We start from the raw sequence: 15,332 nt of genomic DNA, 5'->3' as shown, positions 1-15,332 counted from the left end.
TGTCTTAAGCAGGTATTAGACGACGCAAATATTTGCTATTTTTGGCACGATTTTTATTTGCACAAAATAAAATCTGTATTAAAAAATAGCAAATATTTGCTTCGTCTAACACCTGCAGAAACTCTAATTTTGCAGCTGTTTCCGACTAATATACTTTTCTGTTCAGAGACACGCTCTAGATATTCGGATAACAAATACTGCCCGGTGAAAAGTCCCAGCACTAGTAAATCGAAAACAGCGAGTTTCTACGTAAGTCTGTCGCAATGATCTTTTTATTGAAGACATCCGCTTTAAATTCCAATATACAAGTAAATTATCGTTTCTGAAGTATAATTTAATTTCGAAGTCCTGCCTTGATGGTACCTCATTCTCCAATTCTGTATTTTTCGGATATTCTAACAATACAAAAGGACGAATCTAACTTTTTTCCGTCTTTTATTCAACTTACCCTTGTAAAATACGCTTCGTTTAAAATGGTTTTCCTTTAACATTATTCACAGTGTATCGACAATCCTACTACAGCTATTTCTTGCCGATTTTCACGTTTGATTTGGGTGGATTTTGCTTTTCAAGATGCCGGGGCTTTCCTATCGCCTCAAACATCGCTGGCAGATACAAAAAATATACACATTCAATGCTCTGTACAACCCAAACGGTTACCAATGATTATCTGCTGGGGCTCGAAAATAACATACACAAATTAAGAAACGATTCTATTGTGAGCGACAGAGTGTCCGCGCACCGATAAACAAGATTCGCTGTAAATTGGGATTGAGCTAGAATGGACCTCTCAACTTCTAGAAGAACAAAACACTTTCTCCTTTCATTTACATTTTAACATTTTTTTGTTGTTCACAAGACTTTTTAACCTTTTTTTCAGGGACAACCTGTTTCTTAGAACTATTATACCTACGGCACAAAAGGGAACTGGAAAAATGAGCAAACGTTAAATCGGTAGAATATACTGAAACAGCTCTAAACCCTCTGGTAAAAAATAGTTCTCTAGCTGAGGCCAACTGAACCAAATTCTCGCTCGGAGGAGGCATTTTTTAAACTTTACTTTTGTCTCTTTAACCTCATGCTCCTAACCCCTTCGGCCTACGCTTGGTCTTTACGGTCTTTTAATGCTTTTAAGGGCTACAAATTGAGATAGAACTCGCCTCTTCAAACAAAACGCATCTTTGCTGGGCTTTTTTTTTTGTTTAGCTTTTGTTCCTTCTTATTACTTTTTTTGGATTGTCAACCGAACACAGCAATTGGAAACTAGGCAAATTAGCAATTAACATTTCCAGATATGAATGCTCTTGGGTATCTTGCGAAATTGATAGTGCTCACAGACTTGCAGTTTCCTAGCTTTGTTCATTGATATTTTTTTTACTTTTTTAATATTTTTTTTTGTTTTTTTTTTTACTTTTTGTGTTATTTTTTAATACTTTTTAGTTTTTTTTTTCTTTGCTTCTCTTTTACGCTTCTTTCACTCGACCGCTTCCGTTCACTTCAGCCTCGCTTCTTCGTATAAATTAAATCTAAAAATATACCTTTAATTAGTATTCCTTAAGTTTTGCTTCACTCTTTGTAATAATAATTTAAACTTCTTAATTTTTCACAGCCGTGTTTTTCATCTCTAGTATAATTTTTTTTTTGTTTTAAAAATGAATCTCTTTAAAATGTATTCATTTCGTGTTTGCAAACTTTGTCTTTGTTCTTGCCCTTACACTATTGTATCTCAGTATCGCAAAACTCATTTTAGCAGTTTACTCTTTTCTACATTCCGACGTATAGTTTACATATATTTTTCTGTAGGATCTTTCGGTTTACGTTTAGTCCTTTCGCATACGCGTTAAAGCCTGCTAGCTAGAAAGAGTATTGGTTTTACATCTACCAAGATCAGGAGAGCTAATACTAGAGCAAAAGTATTTATGTATATAACCGGACTGTAGATAATTACACTGGCTGCGCTATGCGGGGGAAAGATTCTTTCGTAAGCAGTTTTTGTGATTTTTTTTTGTTTGGTCCCCTCACATTGAGCTTCTGCGCCTGCCCCTCCTTACCGTAAAACAACTTTTCACCTACGTTCTATAGTATGTATGCGAGCGTAAATGTACAAGACAACAAAAAACCGATGGCACAAAAAACGTAATAACTAAACGAGATCATTTCATGATAGGGCTTCGCGATGGAGAATCTAATCTCCGCTCACATGTAATTGGCCTGAAATCGGACCTCCGTCTACACCCAGGCCAGTCCGATTTTACAGGCGAAAAATTGAACACATTTTTGCCTTACTCGTTCGGCATGCCTTTGCAGTTTTCATTTTCGACTGGCATCTGAAGTAAGTAGAACTTTCCTTCTCTGACTCCTTGAATGGTGAAACGATCGGCACGAATGCCTGATATGTGTGTGTTTGTGTGTGTGTATGTATGGATGAGTGAAAAGCCTGAACTGGTTCCTCCGGAACTTCGGGACTATCCTATATCACCGCTCTGTCAGCCCTTGTTTGTTTGGTTTAACTATTTACTCTAATAGAATTATAGTCAGTCTTTTTGAAGCTTACCTCCCTCGCGCTGCACTGAAAACTACGGAAACATCTACACTCAGCCGGCACGGACTGCAGCGAGTTCTCTACGGAACCGGGCAACCGATTGTAGTAATGATAGAGTCGAGGGCAGTGATCATGACGTGAGCGATAGTGCCGATGCCACCGGTACAAACAGAGGATCACACGCAAAGATGGAATTGAGATCGTTGGTCTCCTTAAGCCGTATCCAGCAGGTGGAAAAAACGGATTTGATTTGCTCGAAGATTTCCGCATCGAACACCGACCGGGCTGTGTTGGTAAGATCAAATGGCTCTGCAAACAAGTTAAAGCTTGCATAAACCTAACGGTTATGAAATGACTAAATTTACCTTCTATACACAGCTGTCGCCAGTGGTGAGGGTCATTTTTGTAGCTACGAGCAACGCGGGCACTTTCGATCGGAATAACAGAGGCCGTGCGGACCGATATGGCGTAATGCGCGTAGCTGTTGAAAACAAAAAAAACGTGAATGATAAATCCCAATAGTAATAATTGCATTTCATTGCTGCTTACTCAAAATTGGCGTAATACTCCAAAAACTGCAGAAACAGCTCACCAATGGGCATCGAATTTTCATTCTTGTACGGCTCGAGTGTCTCGGTCAGATCCAAAGTGCTGATGTCCGACATTCGCTAAAAAGTTTCACCAATATTTTTGAATGCTTGGAATTAAAAATGAAACTCGTGGCGCTCACTTACCACAAACTTATCCGGATACATCGCGTGTAGACATGGCAGTATAGGTGGGCTGACCCCATACTGGAGGAAGTGGATTACCATCAGTACCAGCGAATAGCTTGAGATTGTCATATTTTTTGCATCGTTGATGTTGTGATGCTGAGCCCACATTTTGACGACCAGCGTCAACGGGCGGACTCGCCAATCCACTGTGAAGCGGAATAAGAGATTAAAAACAAGCGTCCTCCGAACAAATTCGAAATATACAAACTTACGTTGCGAATAGCAGTACAGCAGGTGAGTATTGCGAATACCGACACAGTTGTTGTAGTTCAAGTCCAGCACGATCGAATTGGTGATGTCACGGAATCGCAGAATTGGAACCTTGGCTTGGATAACGCTGAACTCCCCGAAGTATGAGTTGATATTCATGAAGTAGTTCTTCAACTGACCCAGCTGGAAGAGTGCTTCTGAGCGCATGTCAAACGGTACCGCGTTGGACCGACAAACCAGGCACATATCCACATCGGAACTATCCGAAGCGAAGCCGGAAATCGTGCTGCCGACTAAATACAAACTAAACCGAGGAAACGTTTTGCGGATACACATGAACAAATATCTCCAGAGATTAATTTTCTGCACAAACTTGTGCTGCGTTTGCTGTGCAGCTGCAAACTTCTTCCAAATAGCTTCCGAAAGTGCGGTCCACTTACTTCCGGGCGGGGCGAGTTCCCCCGGTGGGGACAACAGCTCCACTAGGTGCGAACGTGCAAGAAACCTATCGGCGGGTGTGTGGAAGTTTGTTCCGTCGCTCGGCGGAGGATATGATGGTATGGTGGTAGTCGGCGGCAACGGTGGTGGGAATGTTGGTGGTGGTTGTGATATTGACGTTGTTGATGATGCTACCGTTACGGTTGATGTGGGAACCGTTAACGGCCTGTGCTGACTCCAGGCGGGCGTACTCTTAGCGCTAACAGTCAATGGTGGGCTGCTACAGGGTGGTGGCTGTTGAGTTTGTGTTTGTGCTTGCTTTTGTTGAGGTTGTTGTTGCTGATCAGGAGGTGTTGGAACTAGGGTGCTATTACTCGAAACATTCCCCGTTGATGATCGGTTTGGTTTGTTGCTACCGCCAAAGTTCACTGGTGATGAACGACCAGAATAGCTGAAAGATGATATCAAAAATGTTTGGTTGATTGCGAGTTACTGTTTTACTGCTATATTTACCGTCTCTTTGGATGTCCGCTCTGCATCGAGTAAACCTCGTTGGGCGGCACCGTGGACGGCGGTGCACTGCTGTAGCCACTACTGCTTCCATTGCTTGCAATACTGCAGTTACTTACGTTGGAATTGGCAGAGGAGCTACCAGCAGTCCCGGTATGAAGCGTCAACTCCAGCGAGCTGTTGCTTCCGTACAAAGCATTCTGAAGAGCCTGCTGCTGCTGGTTATGGATCGAATGTGATTGCTGTGACTGTTGCTGTTGATGTGACAAATGATGATGGGTGCCGGTGAAAAGCTCGCTAAACATTGGCATTGATTGTGTCCCAATCAGTGACCTCGGTGTAGCGACTGGAGAACTTGGCGGGTTTGGACTAGTACCTCCACTGACGGTCACCAAGTTCTGATGAGAACCATGATAACTTTGGCTTCGCAGGAAGAAATCCGCCACCTCAGGCGTCGTTGCCGTTGCTGTGCTAATTGGAGGAAAGGCCGCTGTTGATGACACACCAGAGGAAGTCGACGAGGAAGACCGATAAACTTGGCCACTGTTTACATATTTACGATGACGATAGGAGTGGCTGTTGTAACTGGAGGAATGTGATGAATCGGACTCATATCCGGGTCCGGGTCCGCAATTAAGTTCTAAATTCAAGTTTTGCGAAACCGATGACAAAACAGCTGAAGAATCCGTCGATGGTATCGACGCCATTGAAGATGAAGACGAGGAAGAGCTCGGTGCAGTGCACTTCTTCAGGTTTTGTACAACATCATCAATTCCACTATCAGATTTCTCATCGCGTTGCGTCGCTACCGTAGAAGCTCTTGGTGGTTCACCCTGTGTTTCCCCTGTGTCGATGGCTGGACTTTCCGATTGCGGACTAGGGGTGGGGGAACGACTGACGCTTTTCTGACTACCGGAAGTTCTATAGCCCCGTTCATATCCCCTAATATATACCAAGTTACGTGAACTGTCGGACTGGTGGCTTTGATGATGCGGTTCGTATTGCTGTTGCTGGCTATTGTGATGATTATTGTAAAAATGATAGTTTTTACGATACCCATGATTGAAACTGGAATTTTTGTTTCCATATTTGCCGTGCACTATATTGCCCCGCTTTCCGTTGTGCCAGTTATTATTCCACGTTCGCTTCCCCCCGGGTGGTGGGTTTCCGCTGTAATCATTGACATTAAATCATTATTTTGGAATAACACCTAGAACAGCGGTTCTCAACCTGGGGTACGCGTACCCCTAGGGGTACGCGAAAGCCTTCAGGGGGTACGCGACAGAAAAATCGGTAATGGCGGGCAGAGCCATTTTTTTTTTAATACAGCAACTGTTCGCTAACTGGGCGACGAGCAATTCCCAGTTATTGAAATCAGCTCGCTAACTGGGATATCATCTCAACGCCGAGTGGGAGTTCGATGGATAACGCTGCTTCGCGACAACTTCATAAAAGGCTTTCGTTCTCAAGTTGATCACCAAATAGAGAAGCCACAACTACAAACTTATCTCTCGAATAAAGTTTTTGAACTTTAGTTTTATATAGCGAGTACATTTATCAGCTATATTATTGTTTTTGTATTTTAAATATGCTCGATTAGAAAAACTCTATTTTTAAGTTTTCTTTCCCAATCCACATGCCCCCCGCTCGTTTAGATATTTGACATTTGTTGTCTTTTTAACTGGGAACCCTTCAGTTAGCGAGCGCCCAGTTAAAAAGAAGCCCAGTTAAAGCGTGCCCAGTTAGCGAACAGTTGCTGTACTCAATTTGTTGCTCAAACTTGCTCTTGAATCATGACTGTAGCAATCAAACAAACCATAGTTCAATTTGAAACCTGAACTAAACTACCACAAAATAATTTACCACTACTCCTTCCCACTCTGCGAGAACATGCCAACCCAGGGGGTACAATTGATTTGGAAAATATCGTCAAGGGGTACGCGGACAAAAAAAGGTTGAAAACCGCTGACCTAGAAGAAAGAAGTGCTTACCTCCCATTTTGCTGTCCTCCCCGGCCATAGTTCCGATTGTGTTGCTGATAGTTATTATTCTGGTAATGATTCTGATGATGACCAAAACTTGACTGTTGCGTCGGATGATTGTGGTGCAGATGATGCTGATGATTTTGCGAGTAGCAGTACGCTAAACCGGTGTCGTTAGAACCTCCTGCATTAGTAGCGATAGAAGCACTGCCACCGGTTGTATTCCCGCTGTTAGCTAGATGCTCCGCGGGTATTGCAAAACTGGTGTACACTGTGTCACCTCCGCCGGACGTCTGAATCATCAGATCATCGTAATAGTTCTGGAAGTGCCTTTGAAGGTGCTGCTGGCGAGGCTGCTGTTGCGGTTGTATCTGTTGATGAATCAATTGCTGTTGTTGTGGGTGCAGTTGTTGGTTGAAGTTGTAACTAAAATGTGGACTGGCACGGAAAATAGCAGTCGGAGCTGTTGTTGACGAGGTTCCCGATTGCACGACTCCATTCGCGGTGGACATTCGCATGCCAACATAATGTAAAAAGTCCAGGCTGTAGTGCGGAGGTGTTGTTGGAGGCATCTGCTGCTGCTGTTGTTGCTGTGGTTGCCCTAGATGTGCTTGCCCAGGGGTCTGATGGAGCGGAAGCGTTCCAGTATGATGGGAAATGTGGTGAGTTTGCGGTGGTGGTGTAGAAAAATTATCCAATTTCAGCGAATTTCTTAATTTGCCCTGCAGAAGGGTCATCGGGTCTAGCGGTGTTCCCGACAACGGATTCACATTCGGGAGCAACACTTTGCCAGCGTTTGCGTTACTTCTCGTGTTTCCATTTGCAGAACTGTTGGCGACGCCGTTGGTGGTGGCCGACGCTGTTGAAATCGCTGTAGTGAATGACGTTACTGGAGCTGATGATTGCGACGTGGACGCTGTCACGGACGCCACAGATGAAGTTGATGGGATGACATTTTCCCCTGAGGGTGCATTCGGTGACAAGAGGGCCGGATGCCGATGATACGTACTGAAACTGCCGCTTGCGTTCAGTAGCTTAAGGAGAAGAGGAGACGGAACACACGGATGAACGATTAAATTTCGGCGCGAGCGTCGGAAACGGTTCTCTGGCTTTGCTGGTTGCATTGCAACCAAAGTAGTGATGAAAATTTAGCAGAAAAAAATATAAGAAAACACAAGCACGCAGTCGTCGACCCGTTTCTTAAAAACAAACTGTTTTTTGACATTTTATACTTTCGTCATTCAGCCACCAGTCTAGTAGATTTTTGTCACGCCTGCCTTGATCAACCATTATTTGAGAAACTTTATTAGGCTCACATAAAAATAATACTACAAAGTGTACAATACTAGAGGTTGTATGAAATGGTGACGCAGGATTACAATCAAATTAGAGGGTTTTCAATTGCAGTGTCGACTTTTACAACCGGATAATCGTATGTTGGAATCATGAATTTGTCCAGTGACTTGCGCATGTTTATTTTCACATTTCCCATAAATCCTTCCTTCATAATACATTCTACAACACCCGATTGAACCTTATTTACATTTTACGATATTGTGCTTTTCGTGGTTGTTAAATGAGCACCAAGAATTTAACACATTTAGATTTTATTGTCGAGAATTCAACAGCTGATAAATTCAGCGAAATGTTCTACAAGTTATCGGCAGAATTTTCAAGAATTTCGGCAAACAAAATGTCAATACATGCTGGTTTACGGTGGATCCATATATTTGCTGAATGTTCGTCGAAATATATTGCAGACATTCGTTAAATATTTCGCCGAGCTCAATCAGCTTTTGGGAAGTTTGCCGAGATAAATTAAGTGTGTACCTAATGCAAAAAAAGCATAAGTAATTCCGTTTCCTCAAAAGCCAAGAGCTTCATTACCACCACCAAGATGAATGATGTGGTCTTATACCTATTATACTGAACAATTCAAATATTTAGTACTGATTTATTCTATGAATCTTACTCTGAAAATGTATAGAGTTACAACGTGTAAACGAAAATCAGATCACAAACACAAATCTGAGAGGGGTAAGCAAACAGGCTGCCCCATGTAACCGTCGAAAAGGCAGCCTAAAATGAAGGTTCGTGTTTTTCATTCGTTGCGTGTCGAGCCGAAGGTCAGCTTCAAAATCCGATTTCTCGGCTTGATAAAGCAAGCACTGCTTTTGATGCTACGCGTGCTTTACTAAATTTGCTGTTGCCTGTAACAGCATGTTTTCCTACAAGACATCAATTTTAATAACATTGTTACAGCAGATCATTAAATTGTCTGTAAGAGTAAACCGCGGACCTCAACTTTTAGGGTTCTACTGCTTAGGTTCCTGTAGAGCAGAGGTTCTCAACCTTTTGAGCTCCGCGGCCCCTTTCGCTAAACACACAGAGCTCCGCGGCCCTCTCTGCGAAATGCAGAGTTTCGCGGCTCCCCTTAAATAATTTCAAACAAGTTTTGCAGTACTAAGCTGCATTTTTCTGTCTCAAATCATTCTGCAAGTTTAATTTGTTACACGTCTTGGTCCTAATACGCAGAAGAGTTCATTTCACAGATATCTAGGAAGAAATTTCAACTACCAGTCAAATTTGCCAAAAGCTTCGTGGCCCCCATGGATGAGCCTCGCGACCCCCATGCCGGCCGCGGACCCTCGGTTGAGAACCACTATTTTAGATTCTTCCCTTTGACTTTGTGGCTTGCCGTCCTCTGTCCGTACCTTTGAAGAGAGGTTTGCTCTGTAAGGCATGCTGCCACTGCGCGGCTCGTTAGGTACGCTGGTACTCCTAACTTCGTCAGTGTTTCTGGAACCATCCGAAGATTTATATCAAAAGCATGTCTTAAGTCTAGCGACACCATGTAAGTATTTTTTTGTTGCCGCCATTGTTCATCCAACATTTGCCTGACACCGTATGGATCGTTGGATCTTCTGTGCTTCTGTTGTTGTGATAAGCGAACTGGTAGTTTCCAACGTCTCCGAGGTATGAATCAAGCTGTTCTAGTAAAAATATAAATAAAATAAATTGCGTAGATTTTGTATATTGCTGAGCATAGTGTGATTCGTCTGTGTTGTTGGTCCGCGGGATTTTAGGGATTGGCACATGTATAGTTTGCAGTAGGCGGGAAAGAGCCTAATTGCACTTTCAGATGTGCTGTCATATTTGGTGGATGCGTTTGAGTAAGCTTTCTGGTTCATACCGTATTAGTACTGGGCGCACCTCATCCGTGTCGGCCGCAGTTTCATTATGTAGTGTGAGGCTAAGCCGTACTACGTCTTGAAGGGTTGGGCCCGAGTCTACGGATTCGGTCTGTTCAGGCAGCAGTTCGTTTTCAGCTTCGCCAGAACTGGATAGTAATTTTTCCTCTCAGTTCCTAATTGGCTTTGCTTCTGTGGCTGGCTTCAGGTATCGAGCAGTTAGTCGCACTTTGTCAAGAACTGGAAAATTTCCGATGTTGTCGAAAAACCCTTGCGCTCGTTTCTCCTCATGCTTTACGTTTGCAGGCGCTCCCTTTTCCTGGTTCCGCTGTTAATTTTTTTCAACTCTTTGTTCTGACGGTTTGCAAGTAGCTTTTGTTGATTTTTCTCCGTCACGCGACCAACTCTCATTCTTCTGGGAGTTTGTTGGAATCTGGGTTTTTTTCAGCGTGCAGTGCAGCTGCATCTAAACAAACAATATCGCATGCTTAGCCTTGGGGCTAATAGCGGTCTCGATCAACTAGATTAGTTGAGAGAATTCGTTATCGATATTGTTTTTTTTTGCACATTTTGCATGTGTAGGATAAGTACAAAGATACACCGTGCCTCAGTGCTGAGTCGAGAAAATTTTCAGCTCGAAAAGATCCACTACTCGATCGGGAATCGAACCCGATATCACAACCGTGTGAGAGAGCTAGCCGACCTACATCGCTAACCACAGAGTCACGGGGACCACAAGCTGCTTCTAATATGTCGTTTATAGTTGAATCGGTAAGCTGGTTGATATGCGTCGAGGTATTTTCCTTCTGTTTGCTGTTAAGAGCATTGTGGTAGCGCTATTTTACTCTCGGATTAGTCGTTAGTAGCGAAACCTGTTAGCTAGAGTTGCCAGTTCTTCTAACGTTCGCGTTTAAGTTTGTCCTGTGCCAGAATCAGAATGATATGTGGAGTAGAAAAAAAAAGTTTTTCAGAGCCCATTCCAGAGGGTCTACAACAACCTAGAGCGATCATTCCTCGAAGAACGAGCACTCCAAGCCATTGCAGATACCGACCCGAACCACAGCATTCCTCCACGATGTCATCTTCTTACCTTAGGGTTATCATTGGATGGCTTGAGTTTGCTAGGGCTAGGGCGGCCCCTTCTCTCATTCTAGCAGATCCTGCGGGTCTGTTACGTGGTACTAATTGTACACGTTGCCATTCTCATTTCTTGGAGAATTGCTACAGCTATGTTTTTTATTCCCAAATATTGGTCTATAAGTTCTCGATCATGTTGTAAAGAGCATCCGGCAACGTTCCGAAAGTCATGTTTTTGTTATGTTTATTGGGCTAAGAACAGTACTTTGTAAGTCGCTACCTTGCGCAACTTCGTGTGCGTTTATCGCTGTTGGCGTTTGGTGCCTTGTTCGCAAAAAATATTATAGGGAAGCGGGCTTTTGATGATGAGGAGACTCCGGGCAGTGTGTTGGGGTGTTCTTCGTTTGAATGTTGTTCCCATTTTCATCCATTCGATGTACGATGGCCAAGTGTCTTTAATCTGATCGTTCGTTTATTTGAAAAAAATACATCAACAGGCCTTGTGGCCCAAATGATTTTCCTATACTAAAAATTACGTGCTGAAGTCAAGAAGCCGGTTTTCAGCATCTCGCGGCTGGTATCGAAATCGAAGCCTGTAACGTAACGATTGAAATGGCGCTGAAGACCGGTTATCGTACTGTCGCCTATTCTGAACGTGAAGAGGCTATTTCGCAACATGCACGGTCGAACATAAATATTGAGTTGCTCGAGAATTGCCGGACAATCTACTCGTGAGGTCAACACGTCAGAGATGAATATTGCCCTAAACATATCCCGGCGAATTTGCAGTGTATATAAATAGATGAGTATCGCTGTTCGTAGCTAGATGGTTGAAGGGTCATTCCACGGAAGTCTTCTGACAGCAAAACGAACAAATCTTCGTTGTATTGACTCGATTCTGTTTACTCCATTCCACACTGAAGCGCAGTATTCTAAGTAGGAGGCACCAAAGCGCAATACAGTGCTTTTAGACAATGGATGTCGTGAAGATTTTGGCGATGCGCATAATAAATCCCAAGTTTCTGATAGCATCAATCGTTTTTTTCGTTTTTTCTTAGATAACAGCAGATCACGACGTTTCATGCATTTCTAAGATATTTGGCAACAACAACAAAATTTCAACAAGGAAAATTTTATGAGCTACTGTGCTTTTTTTTCTTCGGTACTTTCGTGAAATTTGACCGCTTTGAGGCACGTGTTCCCAAAGTCCGATTGGCCTGAAATTTTACATGAGTCCTCTTTTCGAGAAGACGTAAATTTTGAGCACTACTTTTGATCGGTTTGGTTGGTTTTGGTCGATTACTCGATTTCGGCGTATGCTGTATCACAAGCGTGCAGAGCATTTCAATCTAATTTGAAGACTTTGAAGTCGGTCATAACGTGAACGTGATTGCCAATATCGAGACTGCGTTCGAAAGGCGTATTGCTTCCGGCGTAGTTCTGAAGATGTCATTGATAAAAATGGAGAAAACGAGTACATTTGTTTGAAAGAATCTAATAACGGTAAATGAACTCGAAAGTTTTGATATTGTTGCTTAAAATAGTTGAAACTGGGATTTCTAGTTTGCGTGTAAATGTGTACAACGCAGATTTTCTTATAAAAAATTGCAGCAAGGGATGGTAATATGAAATTTTCTTCAATGCAGAACTTATCAATACAATTACAAATGCACCTACCTTCTTTTGTCCCTTTGTAGCAGCTATTGGTCCACCGAAAGCCCTGCTGTCCGTTGGACTGCTAGCCTGCGACGATGTGATGCGTGCTTCTTTCGCCGTTCCTCCCGCATCCGGTTTAGACTCACAGTCATCTTCGGTTAGTTTTTTCGTACCCTGAGCAACGCCTCTGGCAGAATCGATATCTTTTGATGTAGCAGCCGCAGTGGCGGCAATCATCAGCGGGTATTCTTTCTTCTTGCTGCTTTTACTGTTGGTTTCACTACTGCTTCTATTAACGTTACTAGTAATGCTACTATTAATGCTAGTATTGCTGCTAACGATGATGCCTGATGTACACTGACAAGTAGCACTACTGTTTTCGCTGTTAGCTTTGCCGGCCTCATTTGTAGCGCCGTTGATAGCGACTGGCACCTTAGCGTGCGACAAATTCGCACTCTCGCCTTTCATCTCTGCATTGACGCTCGGAGCAAGCTTCACATTCCAAGCCTTTAGGCTGTTGAAAATGTTTTGTTGTTCCTGCCGCTTACGATTGGGAGAATTTAGACGTTGGCTTTTGCGTCGATTGATGCTGTTCAAGGTTGAAATCGCAGACGAACCGACCGGGCCATTGGACGACTGCATCTTGGATGCAGTGAATGTGTTTGATTTGTGATTGGGTTTTCTGACTAGCCCTTGCGAGCCGTTGACGCTTTCGGCACCATTTGACTGGTTCTGCAGTTCGCCGCTGCTGCTGCTCTGAGTGCCCTTATGGGACGGTACGATGTTTTCTACATTATGACGATCCTTAGCGCTAATAGTGGTACTGAAATTGGCAGTTTTTCCACCGCCTACCGCAGCTGGGGATGGGAGCAGACTGCCTTTAACTCCGGTTTGTACAGCCGCCTGTAGTGCAGCTGGAGGATGCATCCTTTTCGAGGACATGAAGTTTACTAATAGTTACTTTCGTTAAATACGCTTAATGTTACTTCATTCGCCGGCTTTGCAGTGGTTGATAAAATTATGCGAGTCTTGTGCGATTTACTTTCTAATACTTTAAGGACTTCTTATCAGAAAACGACTGCTCACGAGCATAGTGCTGCGTCGAATCGATGGGAAAGCGGAGTGAAAGCAGGCGATAAATAGAAATAAATAAATAAATATTCTTTTAAAAACTATAAATATAAGAACAGCATCCGTTCCGGAAGTGACAAGCTTAATGTAAGAATAGCTCACAAAGGCAATGCGCACCCTGTGAAGTTGTAACGTTGTGAAAAATCGCCAAACTCCAAACTGTTCGACTTGCGCTTGCAGTAATAACTCAATAGCTCGCGAGTGTCTTGGACTTAATCTCTAGTAGGTAGATCTATGATCGCGTATCCTTCGCGCACGGATAGATGACTTCGAGAAAATCAGCTGAATCGTTAAATCGATTGCAGCGCCAACATTCCTCTTCAATGAAGATCCAATTGATGATTTGGGTTGTTATTCCGATCAATGATGGTGGTGCTCCGAACCCGAATTGCTACATTCCGACTGCTCAAAAACGTGGAATTGAACATTCCGACGGGAATCGCACATGTTATGCCTGCGGGAAGAAGAGAAAAAATGTTTCAAACTGAAATCATATCAGAAAACTAAAACACTAAATTGTCAAAAAATTATTGCTAAGGGTAAAATAAATAAGCACAGGTGTGTGAATTTTCGATAATTTTGTATTAAGTTTTATTATTACTGATAAAACTAGGAATTTTAAAATACTGTCATAACTTCGACAGGGAAGCTGGTAGAACGATGAGAGTTGAACGATTTTGATTTCATAGGGGAACAAACTAGAACTGGTTTTCTTCCAATCTCGTTTAGACCATATCAAGGTCACCCAGCTGATCTCAACGATTATTGAATTTATTATTTTAAAAGCCCCATTGCAGAAATGAATCTGTCTGATAAATTTGCATTATCTTTCCTATCCGGTATCCGCGTAGAAACATTATCACCTATACTGTCTATCAGAAATTTTGGGTGAAACAAAAAAAAATCAGACAAAATGGTACCCGCATACGCTACTATCACGCACATCTATCATTTCATTCGCAGTGGAAACTTCTGCTGCTGCTGCTGCGGCTCTTCTCTGATCATCAAAACTGAACTCGTTAATTGACCATGTTCACCACACAAGAACTGCACCGACGAAAGTGAAACTATTACACAATACCCGATAATAAGGGCGGGACCAGCAATTCTTTCTATCTGCTTTCAAAAATCTCGATAGCCTAATTCGTAGCGGGTACAGTGGTCATTTTTTTCTCAACAATGTCCTTTTAAAGGCACAATAAAAAAAACTGCACCTAGACACAGAAAAAGGGAAAATGTCTTCCGTTCTCGAATAGCAGAGCAATTTTTTTTTCGCCTATTGTTGCACACACGCTTACCTTTTTTCCGTAGACTTCTGCAGGAGTTTTTCGTCTTCGCTTCAATCGCACCGAATTTCCTTCAATTCCATTACTGCAGCTATCCACTCAGCGTGAAGTAGACTCAATCTCGACCAGTATTAATATCCGGTAAAATCCGCAGCAGTCGAATAGACAAATTACAAGAATCAGAACCTATTACACTTGGCGAAAATCGTCCAAAACGCAGCTCTGTCGCTTCTTTTTCACAACTTCTCTCTCACTACGCGAATCTTCTTTTATCATCTGCTTCGATATACTCGCATCGCGGCCGTCGCCATCCTCTGCAGCGGCTACAGTTAAGAGATAGAGAGAGAGCGCGTTTTGCCGATACATGCACGCGTGTGCTCCCGCTCTTGCGGCTACATGCATACATAAATTCTCCCATCGCGAGCGATTTCTCCGCTCTATGATCAATCGCTCTGTTTTTCCTTCATATGCGGTTTGACTTTTAAGGCGACGCATCGGACGCATCTGATACGAACAGTGTTGCTAGCAAGACA

At 42.9% G+C, this 15,332-nt stretch overlaps 1 protein-coding gene across 2 annotated transcripts; it reads right to left on the bottom strand.

Annotated features, from left to right (window-relative positions):
- Positions 1–418: 418 nt before the first annotated feature.
- Positions 419–15,085, bottom strand: LOC129727369 (poly(A) RNA polymerase gld-2 homolog B-like). 2 transcript variants are annotated; one of them, XM_055685167.1, is made up of 9 exons: positions 14,812–15,085; positions 12,404–13,967; positions 6,468–7,492; positions 4,480–5,646; positions 3,531–4,417; positions 3,277–3,464; positions 3,092–3,210; positions 2,908–3,023; positions 419–2,851 (listed from the first exon to the last, which is right to left on the bottom strand). In XM_055685167.1, exons 2-9 carry the CDS (start codon positions 13,322–13,324, stop codon positions 2,673–2,675), a joined length of 4,602 nt encoding a protein of 1,533 aa, XP_055541142.1. In that variant the 5' UTR covers positions 13,325–13,967; positions 14,812–15,085; the 3' UTR covers positions 419–2,672. The 2 variants fall into 2 exon arrangements, with proteins under 2 accessions (XP_055541142.1, XP_055541143.1); XM_055685168.1 differs by lacking the exon at positions 14,812–15,085 and adding an exon at positions 14,457–14,665.
- Between the last annotated feature and the right edge of the window lie 247 nt (positions 15,086–15,332).

This window comes from Wyeomyia smithii, chromosome 3, assembly GCF_029784165.1.
Source record: "Wyeomyia smithii strain HCP4-BCI-WySm-NY-G18 chromosome 3, ASM2978416v1, whole genome shotgun sequence".
In the NCBI taxonomy this organism is placed as follows: Eukaryota; Metazoa; Arthropoda; class Insecta; order Diptera; family Culicidae; genus Wyeomyia; species Wyeomyia smithii.
Note: the sequence above shows the minus strand (reverse complement) of the source record. Positions and strands in the feature narration are given on the sequence as shown.